Source organism: Moschus berezovskii, chromosome 12 (assembly GCF_049115385.1).
Source record: "Moschus berezovskii isolate FMDL1 chromosome 12, NW_MosBer_1.0, whole genome shotgun sequence".
Classification (NCBI taxonomy): Eukaryota; Metazoa; Chordata; class Mammalia; order Artiodactyla; family Moschidae; genus Moschus; species Moschus berezovskii.
Genome location: NC_142471.1, coordinates 54441589 through 54467926, shown reverse-complemented (window position 1 = coordinate 54467926; position 26338 = coordinate 54441589). Strand labels below are relative to the sequence as shown.

The 26338-nt window shown below is 41.8% G+C and overlaps 1 protein-coding gene across 1 annotated transcript in view; it reads left to right on the top strand.

Annotated features, from left to right (window-relative positions):
• The window catches only part of ASAH2 (N-acylsphingosine amidohydrolase 2), a 90712-nt gene that overhangs the window by 11219 nt on the left and 53155 nt on the right, over positions 1 to 26338 (top strand). The window contains exons 2-7 of the mRNA XM_055425184.2: positions 9114 to 9229; positions 12904 to 13035; positions 17852 to 18069; positions 19735 to 19884; positions 25082 to 25258; positions 25523 to 25650. Coding sequence (XP_055281159.2) covers positions 12909 to 13035; positions 17852 to 18069; positions 19735 to 19884; positions 25082 to 25258; positions 25523 to 25650 — 800 coding nt within the window. The 5' untranslated portion in view covers positions 9114 to 9229; positions 12904 to 12908. The remainder of the gene's footprint in view (positions 1 to 9113; positions 9230 to 12903; positions 13036 to 17851; positions 18070 to 19734; positions 19885 to 25081; positions 25259 to 25522; positions 25651 to 26338) is intronic.

Here is a 26338-nt window from a genome sequence, read left to right as displayed (position 1 = left end):
CTGACTGTTGTCATAGACTGAGTCATTTTTCATTTGAGCCCTCTTTCAGCTGTCACTTCTGCTCTCTGTATGCCTGCTTCTAGAAACAATTGGATTGGAAGACAAAGAATGGTTGGTTAGAACGTTATGTAAATTAAAAATCACCAAACCCTGCATGAGCTGAAGAGACTCTCCTATGGTATAAAATGCATGGATTTCCTTTCATAAGTTTCTGTGCCCTGGGAGCCTTTTATATTTCCTCACCATTTTAACCATGTCTTAGAGTTGAGAGTACATGAAATGTGACCTCTAAATTAGAGAAATTTTAATATATTTCAAAATGTAATGTTGAGCATCCTTTGATATACCGTTTCATCATTTGGATCTCTTTGAGAAAAAAAAAAATCTATGTATTTCCTCTGCTTTTTTCAGTTGAAATGTTTGTTTTTTGGTTGTTGAGTTGTATGAGTTCTTTATATTTTGGATATTAGCTTCTTATCTAACATATGGATTGCAAATATTTTCTCCTGTTCTGTAGGCTGTCTTCTCATTTTGCTGATTGTCTCATCTGTTGTTTGGAAGCTTTTCCATTTGCTGTAGTCCCACTTGTTGATTTTTGTTTTTGTTGCTTGTGCTTTTTTGGGTCATATTCAAAAAAATTATTGCCAAGATCAATGATCTTCCCTATATTTCTTCTAGGAGTTTTATAGTTTCAGGTGTTTAATCTATTCAGGTGTTTTAATCTATTTTGAGTTAATTTGTGTGAGTATTATGAGATAGGATTTCAACTTCAATTTCAATTTTCTATATGTGAAAGTAAAACCATTTGATTCATGGCATTTATTGGACTGAAGGAAATTTTACAAGAAGATTTATAATTTGGGTAAGGAGTCAGTGTCATTAGCTGACATTAATCAGGTGGCTGTGTTAATCAAGATGGATGGGGGTCTTTGCCATAGTAAAATCTTTGCTTAACACATAGGCATTTACTTCTTCATGCAAAGCACACTCCTGTCTGAGGACTCTGAGGTAGATTTCTTCCAAATGGTGCCTCAGCGATCTTGTAACCTGGGGGAGATGCAGTTACTGGGGTCACCACAGCAGAGAGATCATGGAGAACTCACGCTTGCTCTCAAATGCCTACATATTAATACTTCAATCCAGAGATGACACCAGTCAATGCCATCTCCAGTCCATTGACCAATGAAATGACTGCCAGAGGGCTGGAAAGTGTGAACTTCCTGTGTGTCTGCAGAGGAATGGAGAATCATGTGGATGAGTATGAAGTCTCAATGACAGTGACTTTGGGCAAGTAGCTTATCTATATGACATGGGGATTGGACTAGATGATTTTAGAATCCTTACCTCTTCTCACAATTCCTGAGTCTAAATATTTGACCTCCTATTAGCCTTAGTTTTAAAAAATATATTTATTTATATATTTATTTGACTGTGTCAGGTGTTAATTGAGGCACTTGGGACCTTTTGTTTGGCCTACGGACTCTCTAGCTGTAGTGTATGGGCTTAGTTGCTCTGTGGCATGTGGGATCTTAGCTCCCAACCAGGGATTGAACCATGTCCCCTGACTTGAAAAGCAGATTCTCAATCACTGGACCACAAGAGAAGACCCAGCTCTGTGCTTTTGACTACTTTGTAGGACTTATTTGATTGTTACCCTAAGGAGGTCGGTCTTCCCTTGTCACTCAATCAGTAAAGAATCTGCCTGCAGTGCAGGAGACCTGAGTTTGATCCCTGGATTGGGAAGATCCCCTGGAGAAGGGAATGGCAACCCACTCCAATATCCTTGCCTAGAAAATCCCATGGACAGAGGAGCCTGGTGGGCTGCAGTCCATGGGGTTGCAAAGAGTTGGGCATGACTGAGTGACTAACACTTTCACTAAGGAGGTCGGTTATGTTAATACTATTAATAGTAAAAGACTTTTATTGCTTGGTGTAGCTGATGGTCAAGCTGGAGGGCTCTGAAGACAGATGATCTGGTTTTGAATCCAGGTTCATCTCCTACTGGCAGTAGGACTCTTGGCTATTTAACTTTTCCATGATTGCTTTTCTTTTCACTCAAATGGAAAATAGGGATAGGAATAATACCATCCTCAAAGTATGAGTATTAAATGAGGCAGGTTGTGTAATGTTTTTAGAAGAGGTCAGGAGCATACAGAGTTCAACAAGTTAATTTCATTTTATTTTTATTATTATTTTAAAAAGATAAAAAGTCTTTGTCCTGTTTTAATAAATTTCTACGTGGCAGCAGCTCAGTAAGTTGTCACCCTTTGTGTTGGTGTGATTAGCAAGCCCAACCCATGCAAATCTCCTTAATCTACTGATGTGCAAAATACAGTCACAAATACTACCTCTAGGTGATCTGGGTCTTTACACAAGACCTCTAGCCCTTTGGGATTTGTGTCTCATCTGCTTTAGCTTAGATTTCATTCCTCCCTGGCCCTGTCTTGACTCCATATCTGATGGATCCTTCCTTTGATTCCTGCAAGCTTGAGATTCCTGCCTGGTTCTGACTTCATAGGCCAACTTCCTTGATTCTTGGGGAATCCTCTTACCTCCAGTGGGACCTCCCTACCCTAATCTCAGCCTCTCAGGATCAAAATCCTTCCTCAGCTTCTGGTTCACACTGAGGCTTGGTCCTGGCCTCACACAGTAGAGGGAGTATCAGACAGATACTCCTCTCAATTCATTGGCCATACCATTTGAGTCTGGCTATCTCAGAGGCCACCTAAGCTTATAACCATCCCAAATCGATGACAAACCCACAATGTTAAGTTCCCCTGCAGACATTTTATCACTCCAGGTAGAACACATGAGTAAGAACTTTTTCTTCTTTCCCCTGAATCTTAAGTGGGTTATCCTTGGGAAAAAGTCAGACAAATTGCAGCAAGAAAGAGCATGAGAATTGGTATGCATTTGCTCTATAGCATGGGGATGGCCTGCTTTCCTTCCCCTTTGCTTTTTGGCTGACCCAAGGCAGGAGTGGGTGGTGGGAGGGAGGATGGAATCCTCTGTGAATGGTTCAAGTACATTTGCTCCAGGCAGGGGAGACAGTAGTTCTCACCAGGCAAGCTTCCTCCTCAGGCTGGTTCTGCTCAATACAGGAAAGACAGTGTACTTTTTTTTTTTTAAATTTGATTATCTCTCTTTTTAAAAAATTTTACTTTAGTTTTGGTTCTGCTGGGTCTTCATTTTGGCTCGTGGGCTCTTTGTTGCCGTTTAGGTTTTCTCTAGTGGCAGGTTTTCTCTAGAGCAGTGGAGGGCTGCTCTCTAGTTGCAGAGCACGGGCTCTAGAGTGCACAGGCTCAGTAGTTGTGGCACTTTAGTTTCTGATCAGGGATCGAACCTATGTTCTCTGCACTGGCAGGGGATTCTTAATCACTGGGACACCAGGGAGGTTCTGACAATGTGCTTTAGTGTCAAGCTCCCATTGGCCCTAGAGAACGTTGAGTCCCATTGGACTTTGATAAGCAAGTTGCTTTCTGTTTCTCTTGGTCCTTTTTTTTTTTTCCAAGTTCTATCAGAGGATTGTGTTGGGATTTTTCTGGTGGCCAGTAGTTAGGACTCTGCACTCCCAATGCAGGGGGCACAAGTTTGATCCCTAATTGGGGAACTTAAGATCCCAGATGTGGTGAGGTGCAGCCAAAACCTCAACAGCAACGAAAAGGACAGTGAGGTGCTTTTCCCCACAAGTGCACAGTACAGGTGGGAGATTTATGTGGAAGGAAAAATTACATCAAAGATATTGTCCTTTGTCCCTGAAATCATCATGATAAATGCAGCTGTAGCCCACTTTCCTCCAATCGGCCTTCATAATCTTGTATGGCAAACAGGTCAAATTTGTCACTGCCAAATGCAGTAGATTCTTATGTGTGGTTTTGGAAAGAGACAAATCATCAGAAAAATTTCCAAATGCTCTGCCAAGTTATATAGCTCCACACTGTTTATCTAACGGTAGAGAAATAGGGAATTTTGGCAATTCCAATTTTATCTAAATTTTAAAATCCTCTGGAAGTTTTGAAAAATAGCAAAAACCTCCTTCTCCCCAAGGTTGAGTAGGTCAAACTCTAATAGGGAGATCTATAGAACCAAGCTTGAGGAATACACTAAGAAAACGACTGTGTTATGAGGTTTAAAGGTACGGAACCTGCCACACTTGGGCATCCACATTCAATTTAATATCTCATTTGCATGCATCACGCTGTAGAGTTAGCAAAGAACTTTAAAAAAATACCTCTATGAATCAGATGATTTTTGTGTTAGTCTTTATTTTTCACACAAGGAAAATGAAACTTAGAGGGATAAAGATCACTGAGAAAAAAGCCTCAATCTTCAGATTCCGAATTACAATCTTTTCCATACGCCCAGTGTTTCTGTTTATCTTTTGCCCTTTGTGTTGAAAGTAGGACAGGGGTAAATTTGTGAAGAGGAGCTCTGTAGACTTGGAATAGTTTGTCTACCCTTTTGTCTGAGAAAAGCAGGACTGTCAGTATTGCTGGGAACATGTTTGAATACTAAGTTGCTTCTGACTAAGCTAAGTCATGTCTGACTCTTTTATGACCCCATGGACTGTAGCCTGCCAGGCTCCTCTGTGCAGGGGATTTTCCAGGCAAGAGTACCTAAGTGGGTTGCCATTTCCTTCTCTGGGGAATCTTCCCAACCCAGGGATCGAACCCACGTCTCTTAAGTCTCCTACACTGGCAGCCAGGTTCTTTACCACTGGTGCCACCTGGGAAGCCTGGGAACATGCCTGGGAATATGGGTTTGGAAATTCCTAGGGGAAGGAGAGTCATGGTGAGATCCTCCATCACATGCAGTCTTCCTCCCACTATGGTCAGAACCGGGACCTCCTTTATAGCGGGAACTTGGGCTCCCAACTGAAGGGAATAACATTCCTTGGTTGTATTTTCAGGTTTAACATAGGACAGGTAAATAAAGAAATCAATAAACATTCTCTCCAGTTGGGAACAGAAAGAACTCTGTTCTCTCTTCTATTCCTTGTGGTTTGAGGTTGAGATTCAGCTGCGACAAGTGAAAACATCAGTCAACTGATGATGGGACTGCTTTTGGGTTCAAAGGGATTTTTCAGCCCTTTGTAAAACCCATAAGGTGGTAAGGTATCACTATGTCAGCCCTGGGTACTTAAAATTAATTTCTTTGCCACCATAATTAAAAGTTCATTGTGCCAAACTGCTCATCAATTTTAACTTTAAAAGTGTTCCCAGAGGTGGCTTGGTGTACCCAAGTGTCCAATGCACATATTCTCCATAGAGGCCCAATACTCATTCTTGTGAGATTTAGCTTGGATGAGTTCTTTACTGGAGATAACAGAGTCCCCCTCCTGTTAGCTAAAGAAGAAAGGGCTTTATGAAGGGAGAGAGGTCACTTGCAGAATCTTTGTGAAGGTTGAAGACAGAGAATTGAGACTGAGCTTCTAGGAACATCTCCCCTCCCCACACGTGCCTCCCCAACCCCTGCCCCCACCAATTTAAACTGCAGAACTGATCTGGTTAGGGATGGGCTGTTTTGGTCATAGTCGTGGAATAAGGAAGCAGCTCAGAGTCATGCTGCCATGCCATAAACTAGTAAGATGGATGTCCCAGGCCCACTCTCCCCAAGTAGCTCAGTTCTGAATCAAGGTCTCACATGAATGCCTCTGAAAGGCAAAATCTAAACTACATCTGGCATTCAAGGCAAATGAGGATCCAGCCTCTTCACACAGGTGGGCCTGGAAAGGGTGTGGAGTGAAGTTTGCCACAGTATCTGCTGCAGGGCTTTAAACTGCCTCTCTGCTGTCCACCGGCATATTAAAGAGCACAGCTGACTTCCCGTCCACTGGTCCTTCCATCTGTCCTCTCTGTCTATCATGCATCCATTGATCTGAGTTTTGCACTTTTGGTATTGTTTCCTTTTGCAAAACAAGCAAACAAACAAAAAAACAACCTGATACTGAATGTATTTGAAAGATAAAGATTTCAAAAAATATGTAATCACAGCAGCATTATCTCACTAACATTCTAATTAATAGTCCCTTAATATCACCAAATAGCTAGTTAGTGTTCACATTTTCCCAATTGTCTCATAATTTTGAAAAACAGTTTGAATCAGGTTCCATGGAGACCACAATCTTGGTGTTACAGGAAATACTTCAGTTCAGTTCAGTTGCTCAGTTGTGTCTGACTCTTTGCAACCTCATGAACTGCAGCACGCCAGGCCTCCCTGTCCATCACCAACTCCCGGAGCCTACCCAAACTCATGTCTATTGAGTCGGTGATGCCATCCAACCATCTCATCCTCTGTCGTCCCCTCCTCCTCCTGCCCTCAATCTTTCCCAGCATCAGGGTCTTTTCCAATGAGCCAGCTCTTCACATCAGGTGGCTAAAGTATTGGAGTTTCGGCTTCAACATCAGTCCTTCCAATGAACACCCAGGACTGATCTCCTTTAGGATGGACTGGTTGGATCTCCTTGCAGTCCAAGGGACTCTCAAGAATCTTCTCCAACACCACAGTTCAAAAGCTTCAGTTCTTCGGCACTCAGCTTTCTTTATAGTCCAACTCTCACATCCATACATGACCACTGGAAAAACCATAGCCTTGACTAGACAGATCTTTTTTGGCAAAGTAATGTCTCTGCTTTTTTAGGTGGGTCATAACTTTGCTTTTTAAAAGTAAGTTATTCTTCAATTAGTCCAAGAATTAAAGAATGAAAAAGGATGTGACCATTAGCATGGAGCACATGAAATTAGCATGAAACCTTTTAAGGCCCCTACCCCGCAGCCATAAGTAAAATATTAAGAGAATTCAGTGTTAATGACTATCGGTTAATGGTTTAGGAGTTGGGCACTTGGGAAAGTCTCCCTCAGTGTCAGGATGTTAAGAGAGTGAGGGTATGGTCAGCTTCATCATCTGCTAATGAGGAGTGAACACATGACTTATCCATCCCCAGAGGCTGCAATGCCAGGGCCAGGGTGGGAGTGCAGTAGACAGTAAGAGTTTGATGAAAGGCAAGAGGTCTTGTCTGGGAATCTGGAAATCTGGGTTCACATCCTAGAATAATTATTATTTAATCATGCTCACTTTTAAACATCCTTTCCTGTTCTAAAAGCCCTTTAATCTTTGTGTGTTTCCTCATCTGTAAAATGGGTAAAACATGAGTGTCTTGGGGTGATGAATTAAAAAGGATAACCATCCTAGCAAACAGGATTTGTCTGGCCATTCACAAGGCAGACTACTAACTACTGTATGATCACGGCTATGTGGCCATTCAGATAGAAATAAAATACATGTACAAAATATTCACAGTGATTACATTTTCCCCTCACCCAGAGATAGTCTTACTGCCGACTGTTGGAGCCCAGTGTCTTGCTGGACCCCACAAATTCCCTTGGCCCAACATTTTTCCTTCACTGACTCTGTCACAGTGCTTGGAATCTCCTTGATTCTCACATCCTTAGTGTTCTGGTATGGGCGTTCAACTGTTGTCTGGGAGAAATTATATATTATGCCATGATTATCTTCTAACACCCTGGTTAAAGTGACCTTATCTGACTCCATTGTGGATCATCTTGCTAGACTCAATGGGAATGATCATGGTGTGACTCCATATTGCAGAGAGAAAGATGGCTGGAGAGGTCCCAAAGAGACCACATTTTAGATCAAAGGGCCAGTGTAGAGGGCCTCCCCCATAAGAGAGAAGGATGGGAGAAGGGAGTCTAATGCCAAGTCACTAGTGGATATATTGTTTCTGTTGTACCTTGATTGTATTTTGGAGAACTAACCTTCCCTCTTTGGGTATGGTCTTGTTAAATATCCCCTCAATGGAATATGGGGATGGGGAGGTATATGGACAGGTATATGATCTTAGCTAAGTCAGGCAGATGTTGTCTTTTAGGTACTGAATCCAGAGTGGAGCACTCGAAAGACCTAACATAGTTGGCATGCATCCATCTTGATGGCAATGCCCTGAAGAGATGATTCAATAGCTCCTGCCACATAGATCCTTAGAGCTTCCCTCTGGCCTTCCTGAGCCTTCATTTTCAACTTCTTTTGATGCCTTCTGGTAAATTTTTTTCTCTTTCCACAGCTATCTCTAAGTTAGCTAGATTTGGTCTCAGAATTCTTGGTGTCAAGCAACAAACATAAATATGCATGAAAAGGGAAAACAAAATCTTATCTAATACCATAGTTTAGCCTTTTCCCCTCTGTTGTAGCAAAGAGGTAGCTAAGATACATTACTAAATGCCCTATCTGAAAGCACTTAAATCTAATGTTTCCATCAGAACTTTGGAGTTGGTCTCTCTTAAAACTCTGTGTAAAACTTAGCAGCCTATGTGGTCTTCAAATTGCTTCCTGAACAACATGGATTTACCAGGAAAAAAGAACTTTGGTCTATTTCTTGTCTCTGTCTTTTGTGGGCCATTGATTACCTTCATGCTATTATATAGGATACATTCTCTGAGATAAGGTAAGACAGTTTATTTACAAAAAAAGCTACATGGCTTATTATAGAAAATGCCAAGAACCAAAAGATGAAAGCAAAACTCACCCATGATCTTCTCACCAGATAATTGCTTCTTAATATTCTTTTGCTGTACTTTTTTTTACAGTTTTTATGATCACACATAAGTATTATACATTATATATATATTGTATACTTTGCAAAATATTGTATATTTTACAAAAATGAGATCATAATGTTTTGAAAATTTAATGATGTGAAAAAAATTAAATGTCTTGAAATTGTTGTAAATGTTACCTAGTGGGGCCCATAGCCCACACGAAGGTCCAGCATACATTATCATTCCCTCTTGATAAACTGGTTGAGTGACAAGGGGTAAATAAATAAAGCAGGTACTTTTTTTGTGTGTGTGATCCAGGTTAGGGCTATTGCACCGACCTTGATGGGGGAAGAGTTGTGTTGAAATCTGAAATGACCTTCAGCCTGGCAGGCCTTCCCCTGCTCAGTTCCTCAGTATCAGGCTGTGCCAGGGGAGAATTTGCTAATAAGCCATTTGTTATCAATACACTAATCTCTTCCAAGTACCCAACCCACAAAACTGTGCTAATGAGAATGCTTAACTTGCCTGGACATGACTGTGAAGATCTTTCCTTGGTAGGTTTCAGAAAGTGCTGAGAAATCTCAACTGAGCAGCGTTCCAGGGAACGGGGGACAAGATTCTGTGCCACCATTTGCTTTACCAGGACACACAAGTTCATCTGAGTGGTTGAGTCGGTAAGAATGCCTGCATTTTCTTGGAGGGAGGGATCTTGAATCATCTTGTCTCAGGGATCTTAGTTAAACCCGGTTTTCTTAGCTTTGGAAACCTGTTTTGCCAAAACACTACTTTTTACTGTTGCAGTCCTGAAAAATAGGGAACCTCAGGGTGATATTGCAAGTGACATGCTACTGTATCATTCGTGCCTCACCATTGACCTTGCAGGAATATGCTAGAGTAAGTGCAAGTAGTTGAAAATGTACAGTTCTTTATTTTTAAAAATTTATTTATTTATTTACTTTTTGTGATGAGTGGGCTTTCTCAAGTTGCAGTGAGCAGGGGCTACTCTCTAGTTGCAGTGCATGGGCTTCTCACTGCAGTGGCTTCTCTTGTTGCAGAGCATGGGCTGTAGGAGTATTTGGGCTCAGTGGTTGTGGCTCATGGACTCTAGAGCGCATGTGGCACATGCTCTTAGTTGCTCCACAGCATGTATGATCTTCCTGGACCAGGGATCAAACTCATGTCCCCTGGCATTGGCAGGCAGATTTTTTACCACAGGACCACCACGGAAGTATAACAGTCCTTTAAAATATAATCACTGGTTCAACTCTCCAAGGCACATTTACCTTTTGAAGAGAGGTAGGAGGCGTTTGCTTTCATGTTTAAATTCAGATTTTAATCATTTTTGAAGGATAGTGAGTTGAAAAAAAATGGTAATTGTTGGGGTCCTTTAATGGACCGAGACCTGGTGGTCCGGAGACGATGATAAGAAAGTGAAAGAAAGAGGCTGATATTCCCTAGTTTATGCCGAAAACCAATAAAGTCCTTGGCACAGGACTTGTGTCTCCCATGAAGGCACTGGACACCCTCTCGAAGAGGAGTGAAAGCACAGGGTGCCTTCTCGAGAGAGTCTTAGAAGCCTGGGCAGGAGAGTGGGCAAGATGGGTCACTATGTTCTAAGGAATCAGCTGAGGAGAGACAAAGAAAGACAGACAGACACGGGGACCCAAGCTCTGATGGAGCAAAGGTGCTTTAATGATTTCTCTGTGAGTATATAAAGGCTGTGGTGCAAGAAATTTCTTTCAACAATGATAAAGATCAGAAAACCAAACGTACAGTAACCATTACCAAGGGAACAAGGGATTAATAATAGTCACAAGGTCAGAAGACAATCCATATCTCAAGAAAGGGGATCGAGACTAAGAAGCTTTGTCGTAAAGAGAATGTTTACTAAAGGAGATTCAAGCCTGTCTCACACAATGACCCTAGTTCCTGGGAGCAGCCTGCTGTTCCGCTTAAAAAGAAACAAAGGACTTGTGAGAAACAGCATGTAGGAATCCTCCTGTTAAACATTCCCTGACAGGTAATATTGGGTTGGCCAAAAAATTCATTCAGGTTTTTCTACATGAACTTTTTGGCCAACCCAATATGTTGGTGGTAATTTTGGCAACTAAATAAAGAGGTGAAATACATGAGCTATATCACTGTAATCTATGTAAGAAGTAAACTCTAGTGTTAAATCAAGTGCCATTGTTAACTTGTGTAAAAGGTCAGTGGTGACAATTAGTTCAGCAGAGCAAAAGTAGCACACCCAAAAAACCCTGTATACACACATGCATATACATATTTTATATCATGTCTGTTACATAGGCTCTTATCATGTAGCCACATTTACACATGTGATCTGCATATACATGCTTTAGGGTTGAGGGGTCTAGCTGCCAGTCTGGACCGTTTTTAATGGCCTTCTTTGTGCTATCTCAGCTAGCAGGAAGGCTCATAGGAACCAAAGTTTTAATCAAGAACTAGGTTGACAAGGTCTGAAGTCTGCTACTGAAACAACAGCAATGGACTAGCCAACTTCTTTGAGTTATCAGACTTGACTGCGCGTCTTAGATGCCCTTTCTGACTCAGGGCTGACAGTGAAAGTTGTTTTGCCCTAAATGTGCAGATGTCCCTGCCAGTGGTGGTGAGACTGATTGTGTGGTGATAAATGGTTGAGGAATGCCTATTAACAAAGAGCCAGGAAGTACAAGAAGATGTTTCAAGCTCTTTGTCCGCTCCCAGTTCAGCACTACCTCTGAAGTGTTTGCTGTCAGACTGATTACTAACATTTAGTCCGCGGGTTGCAAAATAAAATGATGGCAAAGACCATATAGATAAGGCTTACCGGGTACACGCAGTGGCAGGTTGCAGAAGGGCTGCCCCATCGAAAGGGAACAGCAGCTAATAAGTTTTACAAAACTCTTGGCACACAGGAATGCTGGCTCAGTGTTGCCATATATTATGGAATATTTTGAAAGGAAGCCTGAAATTTCATATTTGTAATATAGATTCTATTTTTACAGATAAATTGTCACCTCTATCTTTCATCTTGTTGACTAAGTCAAATTGAAATGAAAAGCTGGGCCATAATAAACACAGCTGATTGTTGCCAATTTACAGCTCTTGAGGGTAGCAACATCTTACCCAAGGCTTGGGACTCCAGTCCCACCTTACTACGCAAGCTTCCTTAAGGTTAAGAAAATAGATTCTGAAGTTCCCACCTTGGATTCATGATTCTTGAATACTAGTCTCATATAAACTCTTAGGCCAGTGAGGAGCACAGAGCCTTTACTATTTTAGAACTAATTAATAAATACTAACATTCTGAACACTTACTACATTCCGTGCAACAAAGTATTACTGCATCATCTCATTTTTATAAAAACTATATAATATGTCAAAATTATCATTGTCACATCCCTATTTACAGATGGGGAAATGAGGCTCAGTGTCAGGCATAATTTCCCGGGGTCATCTAGTAAGTGAAAGACGTGAGATTTGAACTCTGGCACCAGACCTCACAACCCAATTTGTAACCATATTATACTTTCTCCTGCTGCATTATGTGAATCTGCATAATTCACATATTTATGAAGCTTCTCTAGTCCCTCTGAGTTGTGATGAATTCCAGGCCTAAAATGTCTTCATGAATCAGTAAGGACATTTTCTGCTTTTGTAGCACACAATGGCATTCTCTTTACCCTCATCCTTTGACTTGGGGTTTACAAAATGTGTGGGATCCTTCCAGTCACTGAAGAGAGAAATTTTACAAATGCCTGGCTTTAGATCAGAGATGCCAATCTCTTTTTCCATGTTGTTTTTTATTCGGGTAGAAATCAAAAGTTAGGACAGGAGGTTTAAAGGCCAGAGTTATGTGTTTCACCTCCTTGTGGACAAGTTATTTAACCATGGCCACAAAGTACGGCCCTAACTGCAGCCAGCTTTCTCACAAGTACAAGCCATGCGGGTACATCAGTTATCCTTGTTGGCAGAAATGCTTTAGCCTAGACCAATGTACAGAGAGCACCACTGCCATGAATGAAAGCAGTATGATGTATCCTGGGAGTACATATAGGTTTTAGCTTTGTTGTCAATGCCAGATGATGGGTGGTGGCTTCCAGGATGAGCACTGTGCTGAAAAACATTTGGAAACCCCATGTGAATTCATTAAAGAGTGCTGTAATTGATTGGTCACGGACCAATGGGACCATGGGACCATGGGACATGGACCTAGTGGTATTCCTGGTACAATCTGTTCTATGAAAGAGCTAAGATATCTCACCTTTGCAGCTTGAAACCTGTGTATTTTGTTATTCTTTTACCTGTCTCTTTCACGTTTCTCCTTCTGACTCTTGCTTTTCCTCAGAAAAAATGGCCAAACGCACCTTTTCCAGCTTCGAAATATTCCTGATTTTCCTCCTTGTGATGATGACAGGGATCACGGTGGCTCTTCTCAGTCTGTTGTTTATCACCAGTGGGACCATTGAAAATCACACAGGCAAGTATCGTGAGTACTCTTGGATGCTATTCCTAGCCTGTAGGAAATTTCTTCATTATGGGGAACACCAAGGCAAGAAACAGTGTCTGCTGATACTGCTGATAATAGGGCAGTTCACTGTGTACTTAAGCACCAAGGGATGGTCATCTAACTTTCCCATTAATTGCTCTTTATGCATTGATAGCAATTTTTATCAAGTTTACCTTTGCCCCCAAATAGCCAGTGTGGTGTTCTGACATGCACTTATTTGTCTCACTTTTTCATTGATCTAAGTACAGCTTCTGGTGGCTCAGCGGTTAAAGCATCTGCCGCCACTGCGGGGGACCTGGGTTCGATCCCTGGGTCAAGAAGATCCTCTGGAGAAGGAAACGGTAACCCACTCCAGTATTCTTGCCTGGAGAATCCCATGGACGGAGAAGCCTGGTAGGCTACAGTCCACAGGGTTGCATAGAGTCGGACACGATTGAGCGACAGAACGGAACGGAAGTACAGCTTAGGATTCTTCAAGGCCCAGTGACTCCTGAGCCTCTTCTTTTTCTCTTTGCCTTCTTTCTGGTATCATCTTCTCCTGAGGGGCGAAAGGAGAAGGAAAGACCTGCTGGATGTCAGTTAGTCTGTGAAACTTTAGAGAAGGGATCTTAAACTCAAATCCTATGAAGGTCAATCAAGTTCCATAAATGAAGGGAGGTGGCCCACGGTGGGGGCAGGTGTATTTCTGGTGAAGAGGGTCCACAGGCCCTCCTGAGTGCCAACAGTTTGTTATCATGTTGTCACATGGACTCAACTCTCCTGAGTTTTCAATGAAAGCTAGAAATTGGGGGAAGCAGCTTAGACAATGTAAGGTCGGACCCTGGTGGCCATCTTGGCTTCCCCTTCCCGGTGGCCATCTTGGCTCCTTCTTCCCCTCCTCATCTCCCGCCGGCGGGAAAAAGTCCCGCCAAACTGCTGGAAAAATTCTGACGTAATTGCCTTTTGCCAAGATTAACCCTCCTTCCGGACCTCCAGAGCAATCAATCCAATCTCGCCACCTCGACTAGCTGCCCACTCAGGATCTCGCGTTCCTGTACTTTGCCTTATTTAGATCTATCCGGGCTATATGATGTCACTTCCTGCCCCAAAGACACATAAACCGCACCCTGCCTTTGTTCGGGGCAGAACTCCCCGTGGCCATTCTTGCGGTCAGTGGGTTCTGCCTGAGAGCGCACTGCTATTAAAGCCTGTTACTTTTCTTCAGTGTCTGGGCTATGTTTTCTTACAGTCTGCAGCGCCCGTTCTTTAGACCTTACAGACATCTTCCAATTTTTTTAACGTTGGAAACTAATTTAGATTTTGAAAACTATCTAGGCTACATTTCCAGGCAATATCAGGTCCATAGGTCTTTGATGGTTCCTCTTCTTTGATAGGTTATATACCTAATAAACCTGCTGAGGTTTTCCTGCTGAGACAATTGCTTCTCAGTAGGAAAGCTATGACAAACAGACAGTGTGTTGAAAAGTAGAGACATTACTCTGCTAACAAAGGTCCATATAGTCAAGGCTCTGGTCTTCCCAATGGTCGTATGGTTGTGAAAGCTGGACTGTAAAGAAGGCAGAGTGCCAAAGAATTAATGACTTTGAACTGTGGTGCTGGAGAAGACTCCTGAGGGTTCCTTGGGCAACAAGATCAAACCAGTCAATCTTAAGGGAAATTAACCCTAAATACTCATTGGAATAACTGATGTTGAAGCTCCACTATTTTGATCAGACTGTGAAGAAAGCTGATCACCGAAGAACTGATGCTTTTGAACTGTGGTGTTGGAGAAGGCTCTTGAGAGTCCGTGGACTGCAAGGAGATCCAACCAGTCCATTCTAAAGGAGATCAATCCTGGGGTGTTCATTGGAAGGACTGATGCTAAAGCTGAAACTCCAATACTTTGGCCACCTCATGTGACGAGTTGACTCACTGGAAAAGAGTCTGATGCTGGGAGGGATTGGGGGCAGGAGGAGAAGGGGACGACAGAGAATGAGATGGCTGGATGGCATCACCGACTCAATGGACATGAGTTTGAGCGAACTCCGGGAGTTGGTGATGGACAGGGAGGCCTGGCGTGCTGTGATTCACGGGGTCACAAAGAGTCGTACATGACTGAGCAACTGAACTGAACTGAAGTGCACAGACAACTTGTTGGAAAAGTTCCAGATGCTGGGAAAGATTGAAGGCAGAAGGAGAAGAGGGCATCAGAGTATCAGATGGCTGGATGGCATCACTGATGCAATGGACATGAACTTGGGCAAACTTCGGGAGATGGTGAGGGACAGGGAGACCTCGTATGCTGCTGTCCATGGGGTTGCAAAGAGTCAGACATGACTTGGTGACTGAACAACAATAACTAGTAAGCAGTAGAAAAGACAGGTGGGGATTGAATGCTTTGGCCAAAGTAAAGGGTGGGCTTTACACACAAGTTCGTCTCTAGCATTTTTCTAGATGCCAGAGATTGGAATTGACATATAAACACTGCTGTGTATAAAGTAGATAACTAATGAGAACCTTCTGTATAGCACAGGAAGCTCTACTCTGCTCTGTGGTGACCTAAATAGTCAGGAAATCCAAAAAAGAGGGGATATATGTATACATACAGCTGAGTCACTTTGCTGTACAGTAGGAACTAACACAACGTTATAAAGCAAATGCATTCCAAAAAATGTGGCGGAGGGAGTAGAGAGGGCTGTCCTCAGTCCCAGTGAAGACAGAGGCAGTGTTGTTCAGCTCAGTTTTCTCTTTTGCAGCCTCTTCTCTTTTCCAGTGTGTTCTCTACCTGTCTTCATATTTTGGATTCCCTGAAAACCCAGAGAAACAGAGATCCTCTTTTCTGGCAGTGGACAGAATGAGTTTTATTGCTAGAAATGAATGAATGCATAGGACTTAACCTAGTTTTCTGTTTTAAAATTAGAGAATCTAGAGTCTGAAGCTCAGAGAGGTAATAGTGAAAATACTAGCCAATATTTTCATTTTGCATACAGGTGTGTTTAGTTGCTCAGTCGTGTCCAACTCTTTGCAGTCCCATGGACTTGAGTCCACCAGGCTCCTATGTCGAAGGGTTTCTCTAAGCAAGAATACTGGAGTGAGTTGTCATTTCCTTCTCCCAGGGATCTCCCAACCCAGGGATCGAACCCAAATCTCCTGCACTGCAGGCAGATAAAATGAGAAATTTACATAGAATGCTTACCATAGTGGTTGATGCAAAGCAATCCTTCAATAAACAATAACTTCTATGATGTAAATAGTAAGCATTCTATGTAAATTTCTCATTTAATTCCTACAAAACTCCCATAAAGGTAGGTGCTAGCCTTAGTACCATTGCAGACATCTGAAACTCCGAGATGGAAAATAAGCCCCTTGGCTATGTGACTAGATTTGGCGTTGGCCTGCACATTTCTATGTTGGTATCAGTGAGGCAGTAGCGAAGGTGCCCGTTTCCTTCCTTTTGATACTTGATGTTTTGTAGAATACTTGGGCTTAGGGGTGGGAAGGCATGGATTCTAACCGCGCTTAGAATGTGGATGAAAGAGCAGCTGATTCTGAGTTGGAGGGTCTGATTGGGCACCTGATTCATCATATGCTTTCTATGGAAATTTGGTTAAAGCATTTCTCTGGGTTTCAGTTTCCTTATAAGTAAAATGGAGGTGATTGGATGATGTGATCTCTAAACTTTCTTGAGTTCCAGAATTCTGGAACCCAGAAGAAGTCTGCTGTTAATCTCTTGCCTAAGTACTTTCTGACCACTGATGCATGTAACACTGACATGTGTTGCTTTGGCCCAACGCTGGCTGTTGTCTGGCGTGGAAACAGACAAAATGAAATATATAAGATGTCTAAATATGTAAATAAAACTGAAGCTATATGTCAGCCATTGTTCTAAATTTTGACTATGTATTAAGATATTAATTGTCAATAAACCCTAGTAAGTATTATGAGAAAGTTATGTTACTTTTCTTCATAGATGAAAACAGTTGGGGTAAAATAGGTTAAGTCATTTATTCAGCTAGTAAGGTAGAGTTAATTTCCAAACCCCAGTTGTTTCTGACATCTGCCCTTTTAGTCTCTATCCCATTTTGCCTCCCTTATATTGGGGTGTGTGTGATGTTAATATAAAGTATATATATTAATGTGCATACCTATATGGTGACATGAGAACAGTTAACATAAGGTGGGACTGTGTTAACAAGTATACAATAATCTAAGTTGCATTAAGAGTAAAAGATCTAGAAGATCTTTTAAGAATAAAAGATCTAGGTTGCATTAAGAATAAAACATCTAGAGCAGAGTAGAGACAGTTGGGGTTACATTCTGGAGGTAAGGAGTTGAGCTGGATTTGGGTAGGATGAAAATGAACCACTCTAAAATGTAGTGGAGATTGACTGGTAAAACAGAGAAGAGTAAGGTCTCTGGATGGACAGAATATTAGAACCCAGAAGCCGGGTTTAGTAGACTGTGTGCCATGAACCTGGTGCCTGATTTGTTTGGCTGGAGTAGAAGTGCCAGGTGAGTGAATGAAGGGCTACAGGTTTAACAGGAACAGCCTGAGGGAGAAGCTGAAGGACATTTGTCAGAAACCTTATTGTTAGGCTGAAACATTTCTGATCCATGAAAAAGACCCTTCTTGGGATTATGATATAAACCAAGTTCCTGAGATGTTTCTCACAGTGTATCTTGAATGTATGAGAATATACAGAGAGAGATTCTTCCTTAGGAAGCTGAATCTGTGTGTCCTAACTGAGGCCAAATGCATGGATTAAAATGTTGTTTCTTAAATATTTTATTTTGGTTTTTGATTCAGGTTTTCCATCCACCCAGGGCCCTCCAGCTACCCAGGGCCCTCCAGCTACCCAGGGCTCTGCAGCCCCTCAAAATTCAACAGCCCCCCAGGGCCCCACAACTACCCAGGCATCTCCAATACCCAGCACCCCAGAGCCTACCCTGTTTCAGAACTTCAGTGGCTACCATATTGGTGTTGGGCGAGCTGACTGCACAGGACAAGTATCAGATATCAATTTGGTAGGTAAATCATGGGATCCTTGAAGAAACTGTGAAACAAATGATTTTATTATTTAGTACCCTGCATTTATTCCTAATTGTTATGTCTTAATCTTCTCCATTTGTATTGACTTCACTGCTGTCTAACATTTTTAATATTGTATTATAAGGAAGAGGGACCTTTTACTTAACCACAAGTCCCTTGTAAACTCAACTGGCCCTTTTTTGAATGAAAGTGGCAGAGTGGGCAAACTCTGATGCTACAGAGGTTGGGCAGGTACTCTAAATGACTGAAGCAAGCCAATGTAAGATAAATGTCTAGTAAATACTAAGTGTGTGTGGGGGGCAGCAGAAAGTGGTGGGGACTGTGGTACAACTAGAAAGTTTGAGTGGTTTTAGCTGATCATTACCATGTAACAGTGCGAAACTAGGGCTGCCTCACCTTACAGTTTTTTTTAAAGAGAATCCAAGGCTTCCCTAGAGGCTCAGACAGATTAAGAATCTGCCTGCAATGTGGGAGACTCGGGTTCGGTCACTGGGTTGGGAAGATACCCTGGAGAAAGAAATGGCTACCCACTCTAGTATTCTTGCCAGGAGAATTCCATGGACAGAGGAGCCTAGCAGGCTACACAGTCCATGGGGTCACAAAGAGTCGGACATGATTGACAGAGAGAGAGAGAATGAAAAAGTTTCTGGATTGAAAATCTGAGGATTTAAATCTCTCTGTTGGAAAATGTTAGCAACTCTAGTTAAAACTGGAAATCTGGTGTGGGCCAGCACTGTGTTAGCCAAGTAAAACCCTTTTCGGGGCCAGGGGTGGCCTGTGGGCTGCTGGCATGCAACCTCCTGCACACACTTCTAGCTACCCTTTTCTAGGGCATCAGAACATGAGATTTCCTGATAGGGTTTTTTTCCCCCTCCAACCAAATAATCTTTCGATTCTAGAAATTATTGCTTGTTGTCCGTTCTGAAAAGTGACTCTGGAATGTAAACTTTAAATGCACACTTGCATGAGGGATAAGGCAAGCAGTAGAGGGACCATGCTGAAGACATGGGTGCAGCTCTTATGGGTACGCTTTGTGACATGGTGAGAGAAGAGGTTTAAGATGGATGTATTTGGTGGGCTACACCATTGGGAGGGAAAACACTGTAAAGGCCAGGGTGAGGTATCCTCAGTAAAGATAACCGTGTCCTAAAGAAACCATTTTCTTTAGGGGGGAAAAAAACCAACAACAAACCATACACCAGACAGCCAAAGTGAAGAGGCCTTCAGTCTTCAAGGTATTCCTGGAAATGTAGGATGATAATATTTCCTTCTGTAGTACCTTACATAGGCTGGAGAAAAGATCCTGTTTCAAAGAACAGAAAAACCCTGAAAGGTCTCCAGCATTATAACACAATTCCCAAGTCACACCAGCTCCTTCCTTGCCCACAGGCCAGCGAATAGCTTCTTCCAACCCGGCCATTACTTTGCTTCTCTCTACACAGAACAGTGAAGACTGTGTGTGTGTGTGTGATGTTGGCTTTACTGTTGAAAACACATATCCTGTCTCACTCAGAGCCACAGTGTCATGTGGATTGCTTTCCTTTGGCTTTCCTAAGTAGTCTCTGTGTGGTTGTGTTGGCTTCTGGTAGCAGGGGAATGAGAAGAAGTGAGGAGTGGTCTGATGCTCTCTTTCTCTTTAGATGGGCTACAGCAAAACTGGCCAGTATGCACGGGGCATCCTCACGCGGTTGTACAGTCGTGCATTCATCATGGCGGAGCCGGATGGGTCCAATCGCATAGTGTTTGTCAGCATCGACATAGGCATGGTATCCCAGCGACTCAGGCTGGAGGTAAGTGATTGGGGTGAGAAAGAGTTGCCGTAGTTTAAAGGCAAAGCCTGCAGGTGAATTTAACTAAGTAACTAAGCTCTCCTGGGTTTCTCACCCAGTGAATTTCCACTCCCCTCAGGTAAGCTCTTGACAATCCAGCTGATAATCAAGTGAGGAGCTCTTTATTCCATTGTAAGTCAGCTTGGTCAGAACTTGCTTTCCATACTGCTGATGGCTTGTCATCATTATTAATGCCAATATATTTCACAAGCTTATTATGTCCCAGGTTACTTTTCTGTACACTGTCATTTAATCTTCCTTGTTAGAAGTCTGAGAGTGCCAATTAATTACTAACCCTTCCCTCAAGTTTTTAGACAGTTGAAAATAGTTGCAAGGAATGAAAGAGAATTCAAATGCAACTCTGAGATGAAATTGGCCATAAATTGCTAAAGGTGGGTGAAAGGCACATTGTACTATTCTGATGTGTACATGTTTGAAAATGTCCATAATAAAATTTAGAAGAATACAACATTATCCCTCTTAATCTCTAAACTGTATTGTAGAATATCGCAGGGCCTGTGATTTTCCCCCAGTTTAGATCATGTTACCCCACTGTGGGAAAGATGAGCTCAGCAGCAGGGGTACCTGGAAGTCCTGGGCAGGCAGCTTGTAAGATGCAAGGGGTAAAGGAGGGAGAGAGAAATAGTGATAGACAGATGGACTTCCAAGTCTGTCTCTCAGCCAATTTCTAGACCCTGATCCAATTATATTTTCTCCAGGGATCAGGACACAGAAAGAAAGTATACTCTCAGAGTCTTCTCACATATTCACAAATGTGAGAAAGGAGAGTCTAGAACATCCAGAATGATGACCATCAAATATCCACTATTCAGTGTCATGTTCTATCAACCTCATCAAATAAACACTTACTCCTCTTGTGTGAAAGGGCTGTGTTGAATGAGCCAGGAAGAGGGATGATGAGAGAGCTTAAAAACTTGTCTCCAGTGTCACCCACTTATGGGGAGTAGGATGGGAGCCTCTCACATCTGTGGAAACACACTGAGCAGAGGATGCAGTGCTTTTCCAAGCCCTGCACTTAACACAGCTATGAGGTGGATCTGTTGTTATCTCCAATTTATAGATAAAGTGACCGAGTCTTAGAGAAGGTTGAGTAACTGTCTGAAGTTCACGCAGTTAGCAAATGGTAGAGCTGAATTCTGAACACATGTATATGCCCGGTACCAGAGCCTACATTCTTAAGAGGAGGTCATTCTGTTATCTTGGAGAGCATTGACTTTTTGCAAGGCACTTTGTTAGTCACTTAAGGGGGCACACAGCTAAATGAAGCATAAGCCATGTTGATGAACTCACTACCTAGTCAAGGGATTAGAGGAAGGACTGTACCAGAAATACATAAATAACTTTAATTTATTGGAATAAAGGACAATGGTTTATTATAGTTAACTATTCATGAGTAATGAATAGCTCCTCCCAAATAGGGACTTAATGGACATCTGTTTTATCTCATCATTCTATTGATGAGGAATTCAGAACTGGCTTAGCTAGGTGGTTCTGAATTAGGGTAGTTGGCAGTCAAGGTGTTGGCAAAGGCTGCAGTCACCTGAAGGTTCAAGTAGGCTAAAAGATCCACTTTCAGGATGATCCACTCTTATGGCTACTGATAGTTTCCTCACTGTCCATATCCTCATGAAAGAGCAACTGGTCTCTCTTATAGTGAGTAACTCAAAAGAGCAGTGGAAATGACACTTGAATGGGTAGAGTTTTATTTATTTAACATTTGTTGTTATTTATTTATTTGGCTGAACCAGGTCTTACTTGCAGCATGTGAGATCTAGTTTCCTGATCAGGAATTGAATCCAGGCCCCCTGCATTGGGAGCATGGAGTCTTAGGCCCTGGACTACCTGGGAAGTCCCTGAAAGAGTAGAATTGGTTGACTTGGGGGAGAGAGCTATCAAATCAAGGGGACAGCTTGATTTGTACATGTACAAATCATATACACAGAAACACAGGGAGAAATGCAAATGGATATATGCCTGGAAGATATGTTGGTCATATCTTGGCAGTTCTTTTTTTTCCACAACCTTCTTGCCTTGGTTATAGAATTGTAAAGATATCAACTTCTATTTTTAACAAAATTTTTATTTTATGTTGTGGTATAGCCAGTTAACAATGTTGTGATAACTTCAGGAGCATAGCAGAGCGACTCAGCCATACATATATACTTATCCATTCTCTACTAAACTCTCCTCCCATCCAGGCTGCCACATGACATTGAACAGAGCTCCCTGTGCTTTCTGGTAGGTCTTTGTTGGTTATCCATTTTAAGTATAGCAGTGTAGAACTTCAGCTTTTTATTTTGCTTAAGCTTTCATGTTGTCCGTTCATTGATTGTTTCCCCTTCTCCCTACAGACATTTCTTCATGAAGCAGTAATAGTTACTATGTAAAAGAATATGTAAGAGTGATGAAGAGTTGGGCTGGAATTAGAATCAAACAGAAAGAATATGGAACCTTATTGGGATGGAGAATGTGGGCTTGTAATATTGGTCTTTATTGTTGCTGTTCAGTCACTACATTGTGTCCTACTTTTTGCGACCCCGTGGACTGTCCATAGGGTTCTCCTGGCAAGAATACTGGAATGGTTTGCCATTTCCATCTCCAGGATATCTTTCCAGATCAGGGGTTAAAGCTGTGTCTCCTGCATTGGCACGCAGTGCAGATTCTTTATCACTCATTCTTTATCACCAGTATAGTCCAGTGTTGGTCTAATTACTTTCTATTTCCTTTCCACATTTTCCTGGTATTGTATCGTTGCTTACGTGGATGTGGTAAACCTAGCAATCAGTATTTGGGACACGGAGAGGTTAAGGAGACCAGATGGTTTGTGATATCTCTTCCTGATTCAATGACTACATGACTAGAATGAGGGTGGTGGAGCTCTTTACCTAAAATGCTGCTGCTGCTGCTGCTAAGTTGCTTCAGTCGTGTCCGACTCTGTGCGACCCCATAGATGGCAGCCCACCAGGCGCCGCCGTCCCTGGGATTCTCCAGGCAAGAACACTGGAGTGGGTTGCCATTTCCTTCTCCCTTTACCTAAAATAGAAGAAGTTAAATGGATGTGTTTATGTAGGTTCAGTAGGTAACATACCAGTTGCTGCTGCTTCCTTATGTACCTGTGGTGTACTGGAACTGGCTTGTATGACCTCATGAGGGTTGATTATTAAATATTTAGAAACTATGTGAACTGGTGGTTAAACTTTTGGTAGCTTGAAATTCACTATTGTGAGAGTGTTTACACCATGGAAACTGGCAGATGATACAAATAAGGGTTTTCTTTTATCTTTCAGAGAAACTGTTTATCAGCATACTACTCCCTATACCATACTCAAAGCAGACAGCACTGCTAATCAAAAAAGGCACTCTTTTGGGTCTTCCCTGGTGGTCCAGTGGTTAAGATTCTGTGCTTCCATTGCAGGGGGCTTGGGTTTGATCCCCGGTCAGTGAACTAAGATCCTACATGCCCCATGACATGCCACCCCCACCCCAAAAGTACTGTTTTTGCTAAACCCAGATTTGGATTCAGAATCCTTCTCAGCACACTACTTCTGATAGTAGCCACCCACGAACAGGACTAAGTGCATGAGATAAGCGATATTTGCCAGCTCTGACATAAATGAGTTTTCACTATTGTCCCTGGTATTAGGTTATAGTATCTTACATCAAGGAAAGTTGCTTTGGGATTGACACTTTTGCTGGAACATTTTAATAATTTTTGACACAAAAAAGTCAAAACATCTTTCACAAACCACAGTGATACCAAACTTTATATTGCAGATGATTAAAGCAAAATTAGAAATAGGTATTCAGCACTAATGCAGTATTTCAAAGTCAATTATACCTCAATAAAGAGAGACATTTTAGCCAAAAAAAAAGAGAGAGAGCAAGAAATAGGTACTCATCAACATCACTAATTTTCTGTTGTTTTCTTGATGTGTGTCTATCCTTCAAAGACATTTGTTATTTATTATTTCTTTGGGTAGAAATAATTAGTTCATTGACTAATTCAATGAACACTTACTGACTCTTTGAATTAGGTATCTACTGCTGTGCAGCAAGTCATCAGAAAACTCAGTGGCTTAAAGTAACAATAATCATGTATTATTGCTCAGGATTTTGGTGAATGGCTGTGTTGGGTGAGTCTGACTTGTGTTAGAGCCACAGTCACATATCATTACTTTTGTATCATGAGGTTTGACTCAAGATATTGGCTGCGACCGCAGGTGTTTGAAGCTTGACTGAGGCTGAAGGATCACCTTCTATGGTTGCTCACCAAATGGCTAGCAAGTTAGTGATGCCATGATGATTCCTTTCCCCGTGGGCTGACCCACAGGGTCGCTGGGGTGTTCTCAGGTCACAGCAGGTGGTCTTCCCCAGACCAGTAAGTGTAAGTGTCTGTGTCTGGGAATACTGAGTTCTTCATTTTGGGAAATGAGCCAGTAAAGAGGCTATTTTCCTGTCTGTTCACTGATCCCAGAGTGCTTGCCCCTCCCAACTCCGGTATTACATGACCATCTTGCACTCTTTGGTTAAGCCTCTGATGAAAGTTGACATCTGTGGAAAGATCTTTCCTTACTAATGCCTATCACGTTCTTTTTCCTTACCTAGCAATATTTTTTCTTAGCATTTATCACTCTGTAATGTAATATTACATATATACCTTTCCCTCACTAGAATAAAAATTTTTTCAGTGTAGGAAGCTCATATATCCCTAGTGCTTAAACCAGTGTCTGGGCAATGAACTGGTGAGAGTACTAGGTCTATAGGTAAACTTGGATCTAGACTCTGACTCTGCTATTTATTGTATCACTGGGCAACTTATTTTACTTCTGGACACATCAATATTCTTAGCTAAAAGATAAGATTAAAAATACCTACCTCCTGGTGGTGTTATGAAGATTTTTAAATGGCATAATGTAATACCTAGCATTGTGCTTGCACATGGCAAGAATCTATAAAATGTTAGCAATTGCAATTATTATTGATGTCATTGTTACTGAGATGATAAACTCAAGCATACAGTGAAAGGTCACTTGGCAGGGATGTCTTGCCACAGTGATTAGCCTCATCAGAGCTTTTTCTCAGGCTAAGCACCTGTGTTATTCCTCCTCTTAGTTCTGATTGTTCTTTTTTCTTCAAGGTCCTGAGCAGGCTGCAGAATAAATACGGCTCCCTGTACAGAAGAGACAACGTTATTCTGAGTGGCACACATACACACTCGGGTCCAGCAGGATATTTCCAGTACACAACATTTGTAATTGCCAGTGAAGGATTTAGCAATCGAACTTTTGAGTACATGGTCACTGGCATTGTGAAGGTAGGCAAGGGGACTTAGAGGTAACTGTTGTTTAGCATTGCTTGCAACACCTTAGGAGAGGTCTCTTATGATACAGAGAGTTCCTATAGGATCTTGGATACCAGCTCAGAATGACACCAGCCCTGTGGCTCTCCAGCTTTCATCCCCTAGCAGGTATAAGTTGGAGATGAAAGAAATTGTCCACAGGGCTCTTCTATTTATATCAAATAAGTTCTTATGCCCACTAGAATTTCTAACTTTACAACTTATTTTTTTAACCCATAGAGCATTGAGATAGCACACACAAATATGAAACCAGGCAAGATCTTTATCAATAAAGGGACTGTGGATGGTGCACAGATCAACCGAAGTCCTACTTCTTACCTTTGGAATCCACAGTCAGAGAGAGCAAGGTGAGGGGGCCAGTTATCGGAATGAAATGCATGTGCTTTCCTTTGGGAACTATCGACAAAATCTAAGAACAGGGTTGTTAGTTGATGGATATGGTGAGAGCCTGAAAGAGTATTAAAGCTGAAATAACTTAAAAGCATGTCTATAATCTAAGACAACCCGAAATGAGACTGTAGAAGCACAGAAAAACCTGTGTACACATCTTCCCACTTTGCTGGCTATGGGAATTGGATGTGAATGTTTGAAGGACTCTAGGCTTTCAAATCAGGTGCAACTGTGGTCTTGTCTTAACTTTGTCACTTTGTAGTTGTATGACCTTTATTGATTTACTTAAATCTTAATTTATTGGCTCCCAGCTTCTCATCTGTAAAATATAAAAATATGCATATTTGTTCAATTAATGAATAGCTCTTTTTGTTACATTATTCAGAAGAAATCAGTTTAGTCCAGGGGAATGTAGCAAGATAGATAAGGTAAAAGAATAAAGAAACTGGCGTGAAGAGCAAGCCATAAAACTGGCATAATTGAATGGGACAACTTAAGAAAGGCCATTATTTAAAAAATTTTTAATGTGATAAACTGGGTTTGTGACAGAAGAAAAGTGCTTGGTTACTATGACAGAATAAAATAATATCTCAGCCCAACCTGATATTTTACATTTGTCTACATATTTTTTGATAGATTTCAAAG